This window comes from Moschus berezovskii, chromosome 10, assembly GCF_049115385.1.
Source record: "Moschus berezovskii isolate FMDL1 chromosome 10, NW_MosBer_1.0, whole genome shotgun sequence".
In the NCBI taxonomy this organism is placed as follows: domain Eukaryota; kingdom Metazoa; phylum Chordata; class Mammalia; order Artiodactyla; family Moschidae; genus Moschus; species Moschus berezovskii.
Window position 1 is genome coordinate 93,009,583 of NC_142469.1, and position 20,958 is coordinate 93,030,540.

Consider the following 20,958-nt stretch of genomic DNA (forward strand, 5'->3'; position numbering starts at 1 on the left):
CTCCAATTGGCAATCTTTAATCAAAAAAATGTTGTAGTGCAGAATTCAACCCAATAACTTGACATTATTTTTCCCTGATGCATTTGGTATAGTGGGAAGTCCCGATAATTCTCTTCTGGTTTCACAAAGAAAACTAATGTCTTCTTAACTTTTATGAATACAAAATGTTGATTAAAACTTTATTAGTAATCTTAGTTTTAGTCAACTAAGAACCAGGAAAAAAAAAAGATGAGAGGAGAATGACAAATGTCCCTGAAACAAACACTGTTCAACCACTCCTAACCCAATGGTGGTGTTGGCTGAGCTCTATGGGGGAAGAGATCAAGTTTAAACCCACGACTTAAAAATCATTTGGCTTTGGGCAAGTTACTTGACCTCTCTGAGCTTCCTCATCTGTAAAATGATGTAAAGGCAGTATGCTTGACAAATGGGAGGCTATGAAGGTTAAGGCTGGTGTCCTCTATCAGAGAGTTTCCATGTCACCTGGCTTCCCTGGTCATAAAGATAACTTGCTGGAGTCCCCTGTCCAACTGGGGTCTTGATTAGGGAGAACACTCAGAAAACTCAGATCATTCCCTGGCCTCTGCTTAGGTCAGGCTCATGACTGCCTTCCTCTGGCCCTTACCTTCCAAGTCTGATGCCTTCAGAGTCGCCAGCTTTGCTGTGCAGGAAATCTGCACTGACCCAAGTTCTGCATGTTTTCCCTCCAGGTGGTCAGACCGTGAGCACCACCGACTCCTCGACCAGCAATAGGGAGAGTGTCAAGTCGGAAGATGGTGATGACGAGGAGCCCCCGTACCGGGGCCCGTTCTGTGGGCGCGCCAGGGTGCACACCGACTTCACGCCCAGCCCCTACGACACAGACTCGCTCAAGCTCAAGGTGTGTGTTTCCTTGACCTCAGAGCAGTCACCCCGGGTGCCTGGTGGCTTTAGGAGCCATTCTCTTCTCCTTTGTGTCGAATGCTGAGCTCTTGTGGTGCAGACTGGCCAACGCATCTATCTGCTCCTTTGATAAATTGGTCTCTTCTGCAGTGAAAAACCAGAGGACCAGCCAGCCTTTGGGGATAGAGGCGGGTCTTGTGTTAATTCTGTCTTATCACCATGCTGGCCCTGTCCTCTGACCCCAGCTTCCCTCTAGAATTCCCATTGCCCTTCACCTTCCAGTTTCAATGCTTTTGCCAACTGAAAGGACATGAGGGACTTCACTGATGTGATCAGTGACATCCTTATGGAGCAGATGGGATTTCACAAAATGTATGAAGCGAGTATAGAGCAGGGGTTAACACTTACCTTTGACTGGTGGGAATTTTCTCTTCAAGAAGTAAGAGCTTTCTGGGTAAGGGCAAGGCATTCAGAGAGCCAGGTGCCCACTCAGCCGTGAGCCCCGGTGGACACCTTGAGCCACCATCCTCTGGGGCAGGAAGGTGGAGGGGATGGGATCTCGGGCCTCCGTGTGATCCTGCACAACCAGGAGTTCTCTCTGTGGTCTCTGCCAGACTCCCAATCACATCAGGTGATTCGCGGAGCCCTGATTCTAGTCTTCTTAGTATCTTCACATCGCGTGATTGGACCCTTCTGATGGATTGAGGTTCATGCTTGGAAATGTACCTAATGGAAAGATCCTTCTTCCCTGGGCCACAGAAAGGAGACATCATTGATATAATCAGCAAACCCCCCATGGGCACCTGGATGGGCCTGCTGAACAACAAGGTGGGCACGTTCAAATTCATCTACGTGGACGTGCTCAGTGAGGAAGAGGAGAAGCCCAAGCGTGCCACCAGGAGGAGGAGGAAAGGGAGACCCCCCCAGCCTAAGTCGGTGGAGGACCTCCTGGATCGGATCAACCTCAAAGTCAGTTCCGTCCTGTTCTGGCCCCACCCGACCCCACATTACCTCTCCTAAACTAAGCAAGCAAGGGCACCTTCAGGGAAGGGTGGGGTGATCTGTGTCGTCCAAGAAGAATGACCCATGGCCATGATGAGTACTGTTACCCTATAGAAGTAGTAGTACCAGCACCATAACACTATCCTTGACCTCCCTTGAAGATGATAAAGTAAACTCCGGGTTGAAATTTCCTCCTAGTCCAAAGAGCAACTTTCAAAGAGCTGTGAGCTTCAAGCTACTACCAGGAAAGGCAGTAAGCACAGGCTCCTGGCATCCTGATTGGCCTCACAGAGGTCGTGAGGACTCTCCCTGCCCCCCCCCCCACCACCATTAACCCCAGCATCTAGTAGGGCGGGTCTACATGGTATGACCTGTTTCCTCCTTGCGAAGCTATCTTGCTCCTGGGGAAGTCACAGGTCTCTCTGAGCTGGATTTCAGTGGCACAGATGAAAGAGGTGTCTCCTCCACCGCACGCTGGGTGGCATTGCAGGCATCAGCTCACAGCAAGGGCACAATTAAAATGCAGGCCAGTGGAGTCCACCTCAGCTTTCAGTGTACACCTTCTTAACCTGTAGTTAGTGAAATGCCCCGCTTGCCCACTGAGCTGTAGAACTAGGGGTACAGACTGTTAGAAAGATACTTATTAATTTTTGAATTAGCATAAAAGTGGCTATGGAAGAAGAATTTAGGGATTTGAGACTGGTTGTTGGTCATGGACCATGTGGCTGAGCTGCTGACTCTCTGCTGTCTTGTTTCCCTCCCAGGAGCACATGCCCACTTTCCTGTTCAATGGCTATGAAGATCTCGACACCTTTAAGCTCCTAGAGGAGGAGGACTTGGACGAGTTAAATATCAGGGACCCAGAGCACAGAGCTGTTCTCTTGACAGCAGTGGAGCTGTTACAGGAATATGACAGTAAGTCCCTCACAGCACGGAGGTGTTCAGTGAGATCCATCACATTCTCAGGTCACCAGGAGGCATCCCATAAGCTGCTAATATGTGCTTAGGTCCCCAGAGTCCCTCATTTGATCTTGCTCTTTCCAAAATGTAAAAGTGTTGGTCACAGAGTCATGTCCAACTCTTTGTGACCCCATAGACTGTAGCCTGCCAGGCTCCTCTATCTGTGGAATGTTCCAGGCAAGAATACTGGAGTGGGTTGCCATTTTCTTCTCCAGGGGGTCTTCCTGACCCAGGGATCAAATCCAGGGTCTCCTGCCTTGCAGGCTGATTCCTTACCATCTGAGCCACCAGGGAAGCCCTACCCTTTCCAAAGCCAAGGTCATTATTGTATTATGTCAAACAGCACAAAGATATAGATTCCCAATGCCAATGCAGAAGCAAAAGAAAACCTTACTACCCAGTACTTTTTCACTGAGAATTGAATTGTATTTTTCTTGTGGACTTTTTTTTTTGGATTTCTCTTAAGATACATAGTTCACGCCACCTTGGGGGCTGTTGGGATATACAGCCTTTAGGAGGTCATTAAGGTTCAGTTCAGTTCAGTTCAGTCGCTCAGTCGTGTCCGACTCTCCGCGACCCCATGAATCACAGCACGCCAGGCCTCCCTGTCCATCACCAACCCCCGGAGTTCACTCAAACTCATGTCCACAGAGTCGGTGATGCCATCCAGCCATCTCATTCTCTGTCATCCCCTTCTCCTCCTGCCCCCAACCAGGTGCAAAAGTAACTGACAAACTTGGGGTATCCTGTTCTGCCAAGGGTTAATTACTTCTCAAAGCACATGAGGAGTTGTTTTTTGATTGAATGAGTTAGTTAATGAATAAATGAAATTCATCAGCTTGCATTAAAGAAGCAGGGAATCATCTCGGGTGAATATGTAGAGCAGAGAATTCCATACTGCGATTTCTCAGCCAAAATGATAGCTCATTTTTACAGCCCATGAACAGAATTCAGTGAGCTCACAGCTTTTATGTAGTCTATTTGAATACACTGTATCCTTTGCTCCATTAACCCAGTCTTGTCTTGCTCTTTATTCTTCAGCCTGACATCAAAAATATTCCTGAGATTATTCATCATGAAGGGGGAAGCATCCTTTCCAGTGATTGAATTCAAATGTATTTTCTTTTGTGTGCTCTGCTTCAGGGATATCAGTAGCTAATAGCATTTCCACTGCTGAAAGACACACCAAACCCATGGTTAATGGTGGAAAAAAAATTGTGCATTACTGAATGTACCAGGCTCAAGAGACACAGAAGTAAGTGTCTCAGTGCAGTTAAATTCACTTCTGATTAATCGGTTGTCCCTCTAAATTAACTGATGACACACCGTCAAATAGGTGTCTGAACCCTAGATAAACACACTGCCTTCAGGGATAGATTTGGAGGGAATTGTGTTCCGTAGTTAATATCACTTTATAACCAGGTTTCTTTGGGATTGGAGTTTCCCAGGAGACACCATGGGTGAGGGGTTGTCCTGTGACCAGGTTGTGTCAGAGCCTGGCCCATGCCTGGTGAGGCTGACCAGCTATATTAATATCAGTTAATGTTTAAACATCTAGTCTCCTGGATCACATCTGCTCTATAAAATAGTTCATTTGCTCTTCCTCAGCCACTGAGAACAGCTGGTTGATAAACCCCATCTGTTATGGTTCCTCTAGCATTCAAACATAGGAGCAAAGTTGAATTCTGAGTATATAAGGTAGGGTCTGTCTCAAGGGCTGGGGCTCCTTGTCCTTCCTGGGATCATGTCCTGAGATCTGCCCCAGGGATATTTTATAGGTAAAGGGATCTTTGCCTGTCATGATGCCCACCCAGAAGTCTAAGGAAGCCTCACTGGTGCTTCATAAATCTCATTTTGAATCTGTGCTGTGCCACTGTTCAGAACATCTTTTATATATAATGTGGTACTTCTTTTTAGCGGTTCTAAAATAAAGGCGTTAGAGGACTCAAGGGTGCCAGTGAGCACTGAGAGCCTGGATCCAGGATTATCCTAGGATGAGAAGATTCTACACTCAGCAATTCTAAATTCGTTGTGTTTTAGAAGTACGCTAAGTAACTGATAGCTTAGAGGAACACCACGGTTTCTGTCAGAGTTGACAGATCCAGAGGTCTGCTGAGATCAGAGATGTCTCACTCATTTTCCATCTCAGCTCCCACAGGAGCAAGAGACACACCTGCGTCATTGCTGGGCAGTCAGGCGGGTCCAGCTTCTTTCACCGCATCTGTGCACAGGGAATGCCAGCCTTTCCACAGGGTTCCTCTATTCAGGAAAGACTCTCATTGTGCCAGAGCAATTCCTTCCACTGATCCCAAACCCATTCTCCTTGATCTGCTGAATGAAAGCTGTCTTTTAAGAAAATCATTTTCATAAGAACTGTAATCAGGAATTATGTAAAATAGGCAGGAAAGTACAGAGAAAAATAAATCTACATATCCACTTCCGAAATCCAACTAAAGTTAACGTTTTGTTGTACTTCAATCCTTACTTTTTAAAGCCATAAATTTGCAAGCCCATTGGAAGGCCTGCTATCCTACAATCCCACTCTTTTCCCAAGAGAACTACGCTCCAGAAAAACAGCACATGTCCTCAGGGCATAAAGTACCTTTTGATGTTTGGATGTCTCATCACTGTCTTAGCATGTTTTTCCTTCCTCTGTGTGTGTGTGTGTGTGTGTGTGTGTGCGTGCGTGCATGCCTAGCGTGCGTGCGTGCGATGAATGGAGGAAAGCTTTATTCCAAATTCAAGTCATGTCCAAATGAAGTTTTCGCCCCAAGCCCAGTGCTTCATTCTCACTTGACTGTGAGAATGTTCGTGGGTCTAGCTCACTTTTTTCTTCCTTTGTGCCTTGACATTAATGTTAGTGAGTGTGGGGAGAGGAAAAGGCCTTGATTTGCAGTCCATCTAAGAGATACCCCTCCCCTTCATTCTCCCTCAGGAAGGACAACATGCGTGGGAAACACTGGCTTTGAATTTTAGGGAATTTTGCTAAATTTGATAGTGGGATTCCTGCAAGTAGCTGCTGATTGGATCCTTCAGGAAGAAAGTGGCTCTATCTCCTTGAGAAGGAAGAAACTGGCTCTATCTCCTTGGCATATGCCACTTGATTTTATAAATTGATTTGCCATTTTCAGGCACTGCAAAGGACCTCTTCACTCCCCATAATAACTTCAGGTTATTATGTCTCTGTGTGGTAGGCTGTCATCCCCAAAGTTGCAGGCACAGTCCTCATTTTCCTGCAGTGATGGGGACAAGTTTTCTGTTTTATTCCCACCAGTCAGCACTTTGGCGTCTGTTTTGGCTGCTGCAATGCACTGACCTATCTCTCCAGGGACAAACTGCATTGATTCCTCTTCCTGGGTTGTAACTGATAGTTCAAAGCCCTCATTTTACAAGTATCATTTTCCCAAATAACATGCTAGGCTAGAACAGAGGCTATTCCAAATCCGCAGACTCTTCACACAATGAGGACACCGTGCTAGAATGTTCCACTTTCAGTGTAGGGGAGGGGTAAGGGTTTGCTCTTGTGCTACCAATTAGTTAATTTTACATTAATCACTTTTAAAATAGCACTTCTTATTTTGGTGCTTTAATTCAAGGGTTTATCTGCCAGGATTTCTGTTATAAAATGCTTTCCATGTAAGAAATACAAACAGGAATTGGTCAGTGGACAGTAGGAACAGCAGGCGTGTATGTGGCAGCCCTCAGTCTTCACACAACTTTTTTTTAATGATGAGAAGAGACATCAGATTTCTGGTTTTGTGTGTGTGTGTGTGTGTGTGTGTGTGTGAGAGAGAGAGAGAGAGAGAGAGAGAAAGAGATGGGGGAGGGGAAGTGAAGAGAAAAATAAAGCCATTCATCATCAACTACTTATTTTATGGAGAAGATGTTTTGTTTCCTGTTTATTGACCAAGCATGTAGTCCACCTTATGACTGAAAGACAATCTCCATGTAACCTTGAACCTACATAAGGTCAGCTGTGCCCTGTTTATAGAATGTGCAGAGCTGCACGGCTTGGGTGATGAAGGCCCATGTGACTTCGCATGTGATTTTCTATAGGCTGATTTTCAACAGAAAGCATCTGATGCTTCTCTCTAGAAGGATTCCTTAGGATGAGGACATCCAGCCTTCCGTCACCCACTTTAAGGGTATTCTGTACTCAGTTTCCAAATTGGAGGGTGTTTTGAGCTTTTCCTGTCATACCTTTTATGTACAGGAATAGAAATGCTAACCCAAGACAAAAGGAAAAGGAAAAAGGAGGAAAACCCCTCCAACCTATTCTAAATAGCAGTAGCAAAAGGATTTGCCCCTGGCCCCTCATGGGTTAACCTCCCTGGTGGATCAAACGGTAGAAGCCTCTGCCTGCAATTCAGGAGACCTGGGTTCAGTTGCTGGGTCGGGAAGATCCTCTGGAGAAGGAATTGGCAACTCACTCCAGGATTCTTGCTTGGAAAATTCCATGGATGGAGGAGCCTGGTAGGCTACAGTCCATGGGGTCGCAAAGAGTCAGACATGACTGAGCGACTTCACTCACTCACTTCTCATGGGTTTAGGGGTTTGTGTCCCCTTTATGGCAGCCTTGCTCCCTTTGTGATAAGAGCCAGCACATGTCACAGAGAGTTAGGATTATGTTCCTAATGCTAATGAATTTGATGATTCCTTTGACACTCCCTTTTTTTAAAAAAAAAAAAAAACAAACTTTTTTTTTGAGCAGTTTAGAGGATTTATTACCTTAACTTTTAGTACATTTGTTAAAACTACAGTTTACAAAGCTTAATTTTTAATAATGGCTGTGTTTAACAATCGGCTTGCAAAATTCTAAGCCGAGAACTTAATATACATTTATTTATTTATTGGCTGTGCTGAATCGTCATTGCTGTGTGTGGGCTTTCTCTAGTTTCTTGCGAGCAGGGACCACTCTGTTGCAGTGCGTGGGCTTTCATTGTGGTGGCTTCTCTTGTTGCGGAGCACGGGTTCTAGGCGTGAGGGCTTTAATAGTTGTGGGGCAGGGGCTTAGTTGCTACACAACATGTGAGATCCTCCCAGTCCAGGGATCAAACCTGTGTCTCCTGAAGTGGCAGGCTCCCCTGTACTACCAGGGAGGTCTGACACTCACTTTTATATCAGCTCCCAAACTTGGAAGGTGGGAATAAATAAATTGAAACACAAATCTTCTAGATCTCTACAAAGCATACGGCCGAATTCCTCCTTGTGAAAAGCCCACTTATTCACTCTCTGCTCCTGCTTGGTGTGTTAGCCCTCAGAAAGGACTGTGGTTGCTTTTCCCCCACTTCTGATATGATGCTCTGAATGTCTCCTCTCCCTGGCTGACCTGAGGCCAGTTATCCTCCGAGTGACTTAGAAGGCATTGATGGATTTCAACTCGGTGCTCTCTCTCCAGCCTTATCTTCCCATGATAACTTGATTTGAAAGGAAAAACGTCCTGATCTCACTCATTTAATTTGTTTTCTTCCAAAATCTAAGTCTTCAAAAATGTCTGGTGAGAACTGAGAATAAAATTGGGATGCGATGGATTTGAAAACTGCTTTTTTTTTTTTTCACTCCTCTTACAATCCCATGCCATGTGTTCATCTTCTCTAGGTAACAGCGACCAGTCCGGATCCCAGGAGAAGCTGCTTGTTGACAGCCAGGGCTTGAGCGGATGCTCTCCACGAGACTCAGGATGCTATGAAAGCAGTGAGAATTTGGAAAACGGTACTGTCAGCACAGATAATCACAACTGCATGGTCATACGCAAGCCTTCTGGGCCATTTCTTGGTGTCTGTGCTTTGGCTAATGACTATCTTTCTCCCTTAGCCTGAGCCATTGCTTTTGAGAAAACTAGAGATAGGGAGAGGAGCTTTTCCAGGGCGACTGGTGCTTGATTCAGATCCTTAGGTGGGAAGAAAATCTCTCAGGAACCTAGGCCGTGGATGATGCCAAGAGATGAGTAGAGAGATCTTCTCATTAGTGACTCTTCCAGCCTGCAGTAGCACCAACTGGAAAGAGCTTAAACTTCTATGTTAGAGAGAGGGACCCCAGACTTCCCATTGTCTTGCAACTCTCAGAGGTCAGCCCTCCCTCTGGACCATGAAAAAAGTCAAGGGGGTTTAGAGTGAGAAGACCCAGAGTGCATAGCCAAAGACTCTGGTCAAATTATAGCTCCAACCATCCCCTGCCCTTACCTCTGAAACTGTAATATGAGTTTCTCTTTTATAGCTTGTTCTAAGACTTAAACAAAGCAGTAATATATCAAAAAATACCTAGCGTTTTGTAAGCGCTGTTTATGAATGAGGTAGCGGGCTAGGTGCATGTGTGTGCAATTTGCTAATTATCACTCAAACCCTGCAGTGTGTATTTTATAAGTGAAGATGCTAAAGAGAAGTTGAACAATAACTTAAGCTCTTGTTCTCATCCTCTTGGCACCACTCCGGCTCATAATCATCTTGCAGTCAGTGGTAGACAGTTTTTTTTTTTGCCACACCACATAGCATGTGGGATCTTAGTTCCCCGACCAATAATGGAACCTGAGCCCTGTGCATTGGAAGGCAGTCTTAACCACTGAACTGCCAGGAAGTCCGAATGGTAAACAAATATTTTAGACCTGATTTTCCAATACCATAAGCATTTTCAGGTCCAAACTCTTAACTACTTAATGTCATCATACATCAGCCAGGGGTATCTGGACTTAGTTGAACTTCAAGCCAGAAGGGATTTAGTTTGTATATGTTATCACAAGTACCTTCACAAATCATGGATTGGATTAAAGAAAGTGGACCTATTTGGGAAACAAGGAAAAAGGCAACATATACCATAAAAGATCTCTTTGCCTATTTGTTTGCTTATTTGTTCTGAGGAGCAGGAATATCCTAGGGCTTAGGACTGTCATTCATGAGTCTCTTATTTCAACATGAAAATTTCAAGAAGCCCCGCTGAGAACATTGTTACAAAACTAGGGCATGAAAGTTTGGTTTCTTCAGATCGTTGTCATCCATCACCTCAGTTTTTCTTCTTAAATAGACAGTAAACCTAAGCAGGGCTGGCCCTGGATGTTCAGATTGGGGACCACAGTAGCAGAATGACTCCTTCCATAAACAGATACATCATGGCAGCAGTATATCATCATTTCAGTAGGAAAATATCTAAATTCATATTAAAATAATGGGAAAAGTCTGACTTTATGCAAACTGTTATGAAAGCTAGATCTCTGAATGAAGGGTACGTGATTAAATCATAAAGATTACATTTTCATTAAAAAAATAAATAAAAATCACAAAACTTCAGACCAGCTAGACAGAAAGAATATAATTACCCACATCTGATATGGTACTTCCTTCCCACTCAGAGGGCAGGCATGACTAGGGGCTCAGAGTTATAATGCCCATAACATCACACGTTGGGCCAGTCTCCTCATGGCCTAGTTTTTGAAAGTTATTGGAGAATGTGTATTTTCAGTTGGCGGAGTGGGTCCTATACCCACTGCAAATGATGGACTCAGTTTGAATCAGTGGTTTACTTATATCCTCCATAGTTTAATGCACATAAAAGACATTCAGTAAACAGGTTTTAGACCGATAGGATCAACCATCAATTTCACTTTGAAAAGCAGTGTAAAAGTATTCAGTGTAGATAGGAAATTGCTGCAAGTTCACAATTCAAACAAACTAAAAGCACTTTAAAAGTAAGATGTTTTCAAACTAGATTTTTACATTCCCCCACCCCCAACTTTTCTGTTTTATCCACAAAATAGTTAAGGATATTTTACCTCTCCCAACCTTTGTTTTTTCACATATGAGACCAGGCTGCACGATTTTGCTCCGGTTTTACTAGGAAAGTATTTTCATTGAGTGGAGAAGTAAACACCGGGTTTACAGTATCAGAGCCTCTTGTGCAGTTTGTAACTTCTGGTTCAGGAACTCATGCTGCTTGAAGCCCTGGTTTTTATCTGTGATCTTTGGGATCCTGCAAGCCTCAGAGGCCTGGGAGGGGCGCTTGGTGGGGTGAGTGATGGTGGCCACAGTAGAGGGGCTGGGCCTTGGCCTTGAGTGACCTCCACACTTCAACTTTGCTCTGTTTTATAAATGAACCTTCATTACAAAGGATCCTCCTGCTTTGAAAATCACTGATTTCAAAAGTACAGTGTTCTGAAAAAAGACAAGTCTCTTACCATTATGAACGCTGTGGTAATCTTTTCCTTTCTGATCTCTTCACCATTCTCCTTTCCAGTTAGCCTCTGCTGACTGCGGTGTGAGGCGAATAAATTCCGTCTAAAATACCTGCAGCCGTAAAACCGAAATTGTGTGTCTCCTATGTCCTTTCCTTTTCGCAATAAAAACCAACATTTGAGAACTATGTTGGGAACTATTAGGTCCCTAAGGAAAACAATTTACCAGGTAGACCATCCATCAGGGCCACACGAGCAGCGGTATCTTAAATGCCTCAGCTGCGTGACTGAAGAACAGAGCAGGACCATTGGAAGGCTGTGAGTCTTGTTTCCCTGTCCTAACAGCCCAGAGGCAGTCCATAGGAAATCCCAGATGGCTTACTTGTCTCAAACAGAAAAGGAGTCTTAAGTGGACTGGGATCGGGTGCATTCAGTGTTACCATGGGCAGCTCTGTTCATCAAGCAGAAGCAGCAGTTAGTCAACAGTTGTTAAGTCCGTAGACTGTGACTGCTTGCTGAGTTTACTGATCAGCCTGACAGTTTACTTTAATGAGGTCTGTCGCTTCAGTGGTGGTTAGAACCATGTTGGTATCTTAAAGACCCTCTGGCAGCAGACTCACCTAAGCTTGTTCACTCCTTGTTACCAGGATTGGCTGAAGGTTTGCAGGACACATTTATTTTACACACTTGAACAGAACACAAAGCAGTAAGGGCTTGAAAGAAGTTTTGAGGGTTCAGTGGTCACCAGTGAACCTTGGGGGGATACCATTTAAAGCAACGGTCCCCTACCTTTTTTGGCACCAGGGACCGGTTTCATGGAAGACAATTTTTCCATGGACAAGGATGGAGGGAGGGATGATTTGGGGGTAATTCAAGTACATTATATTTGTTGCACACTTTATTTCTGTTATTATTACATCAGCTCCACCTCAAATTATGGGGCCTTTGATCCCGGAGGTTGGAGAGTCCCGTACGTAAAGAACCTGTCCCCTTTGCGACCATGGTCTTAGGAAACTGTACTCTCATCAGAAATCTCATCAGCCTGGTTCCTTGGTGGGATATGGATATGCCTTCTTCCACACTGACTACAGCTGCGAACAGACCTTAGGCCTAGATTTATTTTTTGCCTGACACAGCATATTTTCTTTCCACATAGCTCAATTAACTTTCATTTCCCCGAGTCCTTTAATAAGACTAAGAATTCTTTCTAAAAAATAAAAATGGAACCACAGTATCTCTACCTCACCAGTGGTGATTTTATGTCCTTAGTGTAATTCCGCAACGAGATATGGGAGGTGGAGATTTCAATAATGTTAGCGCACCTTTTACATCAATTTGATTGATTTGCTTTTTAAGATGCGATTGTAAAAATTCTCTCCTTGCCTTGTAGGCAAGACTCGGAAAACCGGCCTCTCTGCCAAGTCATCAACCGAGTCCAGCTTGAAATCTTTCAACAGGAACCAGCTGGGCAACTACCCAACCTTGCCTTTGACGAAGTCAGCGGATGCTCTGAAGCAGGGAGGGGAGGGGAGGCTGGGCGGTGGTCTCACCCCTCTCGCCTCCAAGAGCTGTGATCCCCCGTGTGTGACTGATTTGAATAAAAACCGAAGGAGTCTCCCCGTTTCCATCTGCCGGAGCTGTGAGACCCTGGAGGGCCCCCAGACCGTGGAGACTTGGCCCCGGTCCCACTCCCTGGACGACCTTCAAGGAGAGCCCGAGAAAGATTTGCCTGGTGAGGTGACAGAACCCTCCCCTCAGACTGTACCTGAAGTGCCACAAAAGACAGCCCCCGCCGTCACAAAGGTTCCAAGCCCCAAACGAGATTCTGCTGTTGACAATGCATTGCTACTGACCCAAAGCAAGAGATTTTCTGAACCTCAGAAAACGACTACTAAGAAACTGGATGGCCCGATGGGGCCCTTTTCACGGGGTACATCCCCCCCTCCGTGTTTGCCCAAAACCTTTGACGCCCAACCGCCTGCCGTTAAACCCAGTTTAACACGGACGCCTCTGGAGGGTCACAGGAAAGGACTCGATTTCGAAGGAACACATCACCCCCCGGGCACCAAAGAAGGCATGGATGCTGAGCAGAGGGGGCCCGAGGTCAGAACGCAGGCCAAACCTCCTGTCCAGCCTCCGCCTGTTCCCGCCAAGAAGAGCAGGGAGCGCCTCGCCAATGGGCTGCATCCTGTCCCTCCTGGTCCCCCCGGCGTCCCCGGCCCCGACGCACCCGGCCTGCCGCTTAAAAAGGGCAGCCCCGGCGGCCCCAGCGACTGTCCCCCGGCGGTGGTGGCGGCCAGGCCTCCCCCGGGGCCGGAGCCGGGCAGCCCGCCGAGCACCAGACCACCGCCCTGGCTGTCGGAGCTGCCCGAGAGTGCCAGCCTCCAGGAGCACGGTGTGCGGCTCGGGCCCGCGCTGGCCAGGAAGGTCTCCTGCGCCCGCGGGCTGGACCTGGAAATGCTCACCGAGAACAAGCTGCGGGCGGAAGGCATCGATCTCACCGAGGAGCCCTATTCTGATAAGGTATCCGAGGCCCTGGCTCCCCACCCCTGTAAGTTGGGGGTGCCAGGCAGCAGCTGTTGGCAGTCAGTGACAGGGCAAGGGGCCCTTGTCACCCCGCGCTGGGCCTTCAAATGAACAGGGAGCACAGTGCCCAGATTAAATGCAAACACAGCCTTGGGGGATTTCTTTTTCTTTCTCTTCTCTTCTTTCACTTGTTTGTGTTTAATTTTGGCCAACTGTTCTTTGCAAGGAGAACTATATCAGTCTTTACTAGAACTCATTCCTGAAACAAAGCTCCAGTTTCCATGTGTTACTCAACGTCTTTGTATTTAAACTTTAACAAATACCATTTTGTTTCATGGGATGTAAAATTGAATTAATAATAACCTTCGTAAGTACTTCTTAGAAGTATTTATAGGAGCAACTGTTAATAAGATAACTGTAAACCTACTTTGGAAACTGTGGAGCCCTATTCAGATGTAAATGGGACTTCCCAGGTGACACTAGTGGTGAAGAACCCACCTGCAAGTGCAGGAGATAAAAGAGATGCAGGTTTGACCCCTGGGTCAGGAATATCTTCTGGAGAAGGAGATGGCAACCCACTCCAGTATTCTTACCTGGAGAATCCCATGAACAGAGGAGGCTGGCGGGCCCCAGTCCCATGGGGTCCCAAAGAGCTAGACATGACTGAAGCTGCTTAGCATCATTCAGATGTAATAATTATATTGTATGATATCTGTATGGGTAACTGGGGATAAAAGATTATATAAAATACCCCATTGTACCAAAAACATTGAAAATTATAATGAAAACTCATTTCTCATTTGTGAAAAGCACAAACATGTAGAATTGTGTGTGTGTGCTCAGTCGTTCAGTCCTTTTCAACTCTTTGAGACACTATGGACTATATAGCCTGCCAAGCTCCTCTATCCATGGAATTTTCCCTGCAAGAACACTGGAGTGGGTTGCTATTTCCTCCTCCAGGGGATCTTCCCCACCCAGAGATTGAACCTGAGTCTCCGGCATTGCAGGAGGATCCTTACCTCTGAGCCACCAGGGAAGCCCAGATAGATCTACCAATATCAAAATGACTTTGAAGACAAATACATGAAAATAGATGTAGCTGCATGTTAGTCCTAGAAATGCATGAATTGTTCTAATGCATTCCTGAGAGTCATAAGGGCCTTATGACCTTGAATGCCTTATGATAAAATACTCCTCCTCTGCCTTCTTAATATTTAGTAAATGAACCCCTTTGAGTGGAAAGTAGTGGGAATTTGACTGTACAGTAAATACTGGCCTAGTATAACTCTTTGTAGCTGAAAGACCAATAGTAGATGATCTATAGAAGCACAAGTTTGCCCTTCAATAACCTTTTGCAAAATGATCACATAGAGTGAGGTGAGGACCTTGGACCCCACAGTGGAGGGTGATTGTGTTCTACTTTAACCATCTTTCAAGACGTATTTGCAGAGCTCATCACTACCTAACAGATAAAGATGTAGAATATTCTCTCTAAAATATTTGTCCTGACACTACAGAAAATACATTCACTTCAAATTAAAACTGTTGGTCCGACTTTCTAGTAGCTAAATGTCTTATCCTACCTTATGTTTGCTGTTCTTGGAGAAAGAAAAAGATCCTCGCAGCCCTTGCTAAGAGATCTCTGTTCTTGCTCGCAGCACGGCCGCTGTGGGATTCCTGAGGCCCTGGTGCAGAGATACGCAGAAGACTTGGACCAGCCGGAAAGGGATGTCGCCACCAACATGGACCAGATCCGTGTCAAGCTGCTTCGGAAGCAGCACCGCATGGCGGTGAGCAGCCCTCAGTTCAGGGCTCCCCTCCCCAGCTTTCTGAAGTCCATTCAGTTATAGGGCTTACTGATGGGCATGCTGGTAGTCACTGAGTAGCCCAGGGTTCCTTATGACACCTGCGGGAAAGGAATGCATATTCAGCCTGCAGAGTTTTAAAAATACAGTTTCAGAAAGAAAAAGATGAAAATTATCCATAATCCCAGCACTGTGGGAAAAAAAATCCATTTGGTTATTTCTCTGCACGTGTATAATCATACATGTACAGTTTGGAAACCTTAATGTTTTCAGTTCTCGGATTGTGAACCTATTTCTTTGTTACTGAAAATTTTTTATATTATTCATGTTTCAAAGTGTTCTAGTAGGTGTGTCTTAGTTCAGCCAATTGCATATTAAGACATTTAGATTTTTTTCCAAACTTTTATTTTAAATCATAAAGAATGTCGTGGTTAATAAATTCTATAGACTTTGTTGACTAACTTCTGAGGATATAGTCCTTCAAGAGGATTTGCTTCATTAAGACTTCAGAAAATCTCAAGAATTTGCACATTTGGTGGTAAATTGCCTTTCTGAGAGGTATCTCACTTGGCCTTCACAGAAGTCAAGTATAAATGTCCATTTCCCTGCCCTAGCCAACATTTATTATTGTATTTTTAATTCTTTATAATTGATTAATTTTAATTAATGCTTAATTTAATGAATGCTTAATTTTCTGGATGTTAATATAGATTCAAAATACAGAAGAAAATCTACTTTATATGAGTATCATTGCTTTTCTGGGTATCTTATTTTTTCACATTATCACGTAGGTTTGCTTCTTCGGTCACCATAGGGATCATTGATTGAAGAGTGTGACCACCATGAGACAAAATAGCCAGAAACAAATGGTGACAGTTTGGAGACTTCCACACATAATTGGGGTTAGATCTAATTCCAATAATATTTCAGTAGCTCCCCTCTTAGGCAGAGAAGAAAGAGCTCTCCAGTGGCACCGGTCAAATCTTGATGAAATCTCTTTCTTTGTTTACCTAGATCCCAAGCGGTGGACTCACAGAAATCTGCAGGAAGCCCCTCTCTCCCGGCTACGTGTCTTCCGTGTCGGATTGGCTGGTTTCCATCGGTCTGCCCATGTATGCCAGCGCCCTCTCTGAGGCGGGCTTTAGCACCCTGGGCCAAGTGCCTTCTCTGTCCCACACTTGCCTTCAGGAGGCTGGCATCACAGAGGAGAGACACATAAGCAAGCTCGTGTCTGCAGCCAGACTCTTCAAACTGCCACCAGGCCCCGAGGCCATGTAGCCAGGCCCGAAATGGGCCTCCCTGGACAAGAGCCACCCGTTCACTGTGTTCATGATGCTGATGCAATTCCTCCTTGGCTGGACATGCAGACCAGACCCAGGAGAAAGGCCCAGTGTGTTACCAACAGAACTCGGAATCTTGGCACGGGACTGATGACCTTCTCTTCTCCAGAAAAGCCCCCTCCAGGAAATTGGTGTGGTTCTCTGTGACCCCCAAAGAAAAGACAAGCACTTAGTTTTGTTTTCAGGATACAATAGAACCAAGATGCCGACTTGCCACAAATGTTTTGCCCAGTCTCTCTTGGTGTGCTGGGCGAGGGCAGGGGGCAGGGGGAGAGGCTGCCTGTCCCATTTCTCAGCATGCTCCTCACCCTTCCGTCACCCTGCAGGGTTCCTGAGGTCCAGATGGGCTTTAGCCAGGCCAAAGTAATAGCCTTGGGAGTGATTGTACACTATTGACCAGGCTCATGTGTTCAAAAGTAAGAAAACCTGGCTGCACTGGAAAAAGAAAGCCCTGTTCTCCTTTAGGTAAACAAGAGACGTTTTAATAATTGCTTTCTAGCAAATCAGCGTTTATTTGCCTTAATGTAAGCTTTTAAGCATTATCTAACCTCCTCGTGTTCACTACCTTGTAACCGTAGTTCCAGATCCTCAGCTTAGACTGCCATCTACCGTATGTGGGATGTTTCCAACAGAAATGGGCTTTTCTAATTGTCTCACTCTAACGTGGCTTATTTTATAGGGGTGTTTATCAGGCCAGGATTCATGTTGACTTTCAGATTTTGAACTAACTACAAATCTGGTAAAAAGCTCGCTGAAATCCACAAAGATATCATGTGTGAGAGTATGTTTGTGTGTTTGAGGTTATGATCTTTAATTTTAATCAGTTTAGTGTTGTTACCATGTTGATCATTGTGCTGCAGTATTGACTTGGAATCTTGACCCTGTCCATTCCAAAATTCGGTCATCAGATAACAGATCACCTTTGCAAAAAGTCATTGTAAGTTGAATATTTAAGGAAGATGTTCTTTAAAGGGAAGTAGTTTATAAGATATTTTAAAAGATTTTTTTCCTGGTTTTATAGTTAAAATACTGTTTTCCATCTTATTTAGGTAATTCACTTAAATATAATAAAGGTTCATTATGGAGCCAAACAAACTACATTGGCCATGTATTAAATAGTTGCATATTTTCAGTTATTTTCCAACTGATTTCAGCATTCTCTTTTAATCTATTGTCTGATTTTCTAGCAGACAGAAATTGCTTCCAGTTGCTTATAAAATGATTTTCCTTTACATTCTTATCATGAGCCCTATTTTAAGCATTGGGTGTGATCATTTATGGTAGAAATGCTTAGAGTCGTGATTTAAAAGTTCTGTAATATTTTATCTACTCATTAAAACAAATGATATCCCTCAGGGGAGACGGTGTTTTCATGAATTACAAAGCCATTTTACCATTTGCTTTAAAATAGATCTGGATCCATGTTTCTGAGGAAAAGGACGTTCTCAGGTGATATTTTTTTTCATGCTTTTGGTATGTATTTTAAAGAATAATATATATTTCTTCAATAATAGTCACCTTCTATGAGATGCCATGTAAGAAGTTGTGGAACACTAGAAGAAAAAACTAAAGCGGCCAAATTTCTGTTGAACTCTTCAGCCCGTTATGACATTCCCATGGGATGTGACATTCCATGTAAAGGGTAAGGAGGCTGCAGGCTCTCCTGTAACTGTCATTGGAAGGGATTTCACGTGTGAAGGAGAGGATGCTTTAAAATGGACGGGCCCCTCACCCCACGTTTTTGGTGCCTCAGCGTGACTTGTGAGAGAGCCTGCTCAGAGTTGAAGCTGAGCTAAAAGACCACACGTATAGTCAGGTGATACATGGGAGCAAAGGAGAAGGGAAAATCGTACGTGAATTAGTTCATTTTCACTTATGTAAAAGAGGTGCCAGGAAAGTGAACTTTCTGAATATGAGTTTTTAAGAATGCCAAACCATTTTTTTTTTTTTTTCATTCTTCTTTGGAAATCATTGCCTTTGACTAGACGTGAAATTCAGGGACCATGAATCATTTTCAGTGGAAGGGCTTCCTAGTGTGTGGGATCTGAGGTGATTTTTACTTCATTGTGCTTTTATTAAAATCCTTTTGTTTTTAAACTTTTAGTATTTGTTTGGTCTTCTTTTGCTTTAAACTTTTAAGTTGACCTTAGAAAAGCCTGAATGCTTGTGTGTGACATTTGACTGAGATGGTTTGCGGCCGCCTGTGGATGCCGGAAGACAGGGGGTCGGCTTCAGCAATATCCAGTTTTCATCCATTGCACTTGGTGCAGAATGTCGAGGAAGGGTGAACACTGTTGTCTTAGGAAAGCACAAGAGACACCTGGAGAGGCGGTTTGGCTCAGGTAGCTACACAGCCGTTGCGTGTCATTTTTTTCTTTGAAGCTCTCTATAAGGAAATGCAGCCAGCCCCAACCACTACTTACATTCCCAGATAAACAAGAAGTAGATAGATTTTTCATGGCCTTGCCTTAGTCAGAGGCCCTTTTCTCTTTTCCTGTACCCAGGTATGGCTGAAATTGGAAATAAGTTGTCTGTTGAAAATTAGTTCCTGACAGAGCAAAGTTGCTTTCATAATTGCAGCAAGAAGTCAGTTCACCAAGTCAATGCTGCGTGTGTGTACTGTATTATTTTCAGAAAAAAAAAAAAGTCCCAGTCCACGTTATCTTGATTTTAAATTGATAGAGAAACAAGAAACTGTCAAGCAAGTTATATAACAACTAACAACATTGCACTTTCTGTATATGAAATCAATATTTAAATAACTTATTTTTCTCCATTGCTGTTCTTAAACATTGTAAGTAGCTGTAATATACCAGTACCAATATGTTCTTGCGATTGCTTCAGCCCAAGAAAGCTGTGTATTGTTTTAAAAATTGTAAAAATTATTGTGATGATTCATTTAGCAAAAAGAGGTGGACAGAAGGGTTTTCCTATGTATCAAAACTTGTCTATAATTATGTCATCTATGTACCTAGAAAAAAAAGTAAATAAATTTCTTCAGTTGAATCTGTCTCTTTTGTTGTTCCCTGGGTATTTCAAAGGTGAGTAGAAATGAAAGGGAATTAATGAGGTGTGGTTTAAGAATGAAATGTATTGCAAAAATAGTAGTTGTATACAACTATACTGCCACATTATTTCTGCCACATCACCAAAACTCACTATCACATTCAAATTCTCTTTGACAACTTATTTCAGTTTTTTCCCCCTAATATTGCATAGTCAAGTCACATAATCACAGTATCTTAGCCCAGAAAGAGATTTTGGAAGTCATCTCTAGTCTAAGCCCATTTTTTTCAATGAAGAATTTGAGTCCACACAGACTTGCCCTATATCCTAGGTATCAATAGTTAAATGAAAACAATCCAAGTCTTCCACTGAGAGAGAAAAGCTTCTAGATTGGGATATCCTAGAAATTAAGCAACTTGACAAAAATGATTTTCAACTTAGTGTGCCACAATTGATATAGAAACGTTTTTAATTAGGAGGAAGTGTGTGATTCAACATTTTGAGTAGATGATACACGCACTTGATACAAACCCGAAAGCGATGCTCTCCTTTTCTTCCAGCCACCTATTTCTCACACTGCAGGTCAGCATTACAACCACTGTTCGCGTGCCTTTTCAGAAATGCTCTGTTTACAAAGAAAACTGAGTAAGCATTTTTCCATGTAGGAATGACAGCATTTCCCCACAGTTTTTCACTTAGCATGTGGAATTGCTGTGTTATGTATAGAATTTTGACAAAATAGTTTAAATCCACTGGTGGATTTCAATACAGGTAGCTTTACCATGATAAGTCTTACAAATCATGATTTTACTCCCCACTCACCCAATCCATTTTGTAAAGGGGGATATTTCATGTATTCTTAGAGTTGGGTTCCTCTCAAGTGAGGCATTATTTTTTGATCTTAAACCTCAAATCTTGTTTATCTCAAGCTGACTCCTAAGATTCTATAGCTCAATTCATAGAAAGTAATTATTTTTTTATGACCCCTAAGAAACCTTGATTGGATTCTTGGTATTTATTATAACTTGACTTCATCTATGGATTCTTATGTTGAATTCATTTAGAAGTTATAAGGAACATAAATTTGATTACCAAAAGGGGACAAGGGAAGGGTGGTTCTCATCTCACCACACAACTTATTTGGGGGCATCTTAGAATAATGACTTTCTTTATTCTGTAATAATGTAACAATAAATCACTGTAATAATGACTGACTTTATTTCTGAGGATCGACTCAGAGGAGAGTGTGTACATGGGACTTCCAGGGGTGTGTGTG

General features: G+C 43.7%; 1 protein-coding gene across 6 annotated transcripts in view; it reads left to right on the forward strand.

The window, feature by feature from the left end:
- SASH1 (SAM and SH3 domain containing 1) overlaps positions 1 to 19,682 on the forward strand; it is a 349,577-nt gene extending 329,895 nt beyond the window's left edge. For all 6 annotated transcript variants that reach the window (XM_055433599.2, XM_055433600.2, XM_055433597.2 and 3 more), the window contains 7 exons: positions 711 to 880; positions 1,642 to 1,851; positions 2,649 to 2,799; positions 8,443 to 8,556; positions 12,396 to 13,528; positions 15,190 to 15,321; positions 16,351 to 19,682. In XM_055433599.2, the coding sequence (XP_055289574.2) occupies positions 711 to 880; positions 1,642 to 1,851; positions 2,649 to 2,799; positions 8,443 to 8,556; positions 12,396 to 13,528; positions 15,190 to 15,321; positions 16,351 to 16,614 (2,174 nt within the window). In that variant the 3' untranslated portion in view covers positions 16,615 to 19,682. The remainder of the gene's footprint in view (positions 1 to 710; positions 881 to 1,641; positions 1,852 to 2,648; positions 2,800 to 8,442; positions 8,557 to 12,395; positions 13,529 to 15,189; positions 15,322 to 16,350) is intronic.
- Positions 19,683 to 20,958: the final 1,276 nt, after the last annotated feature.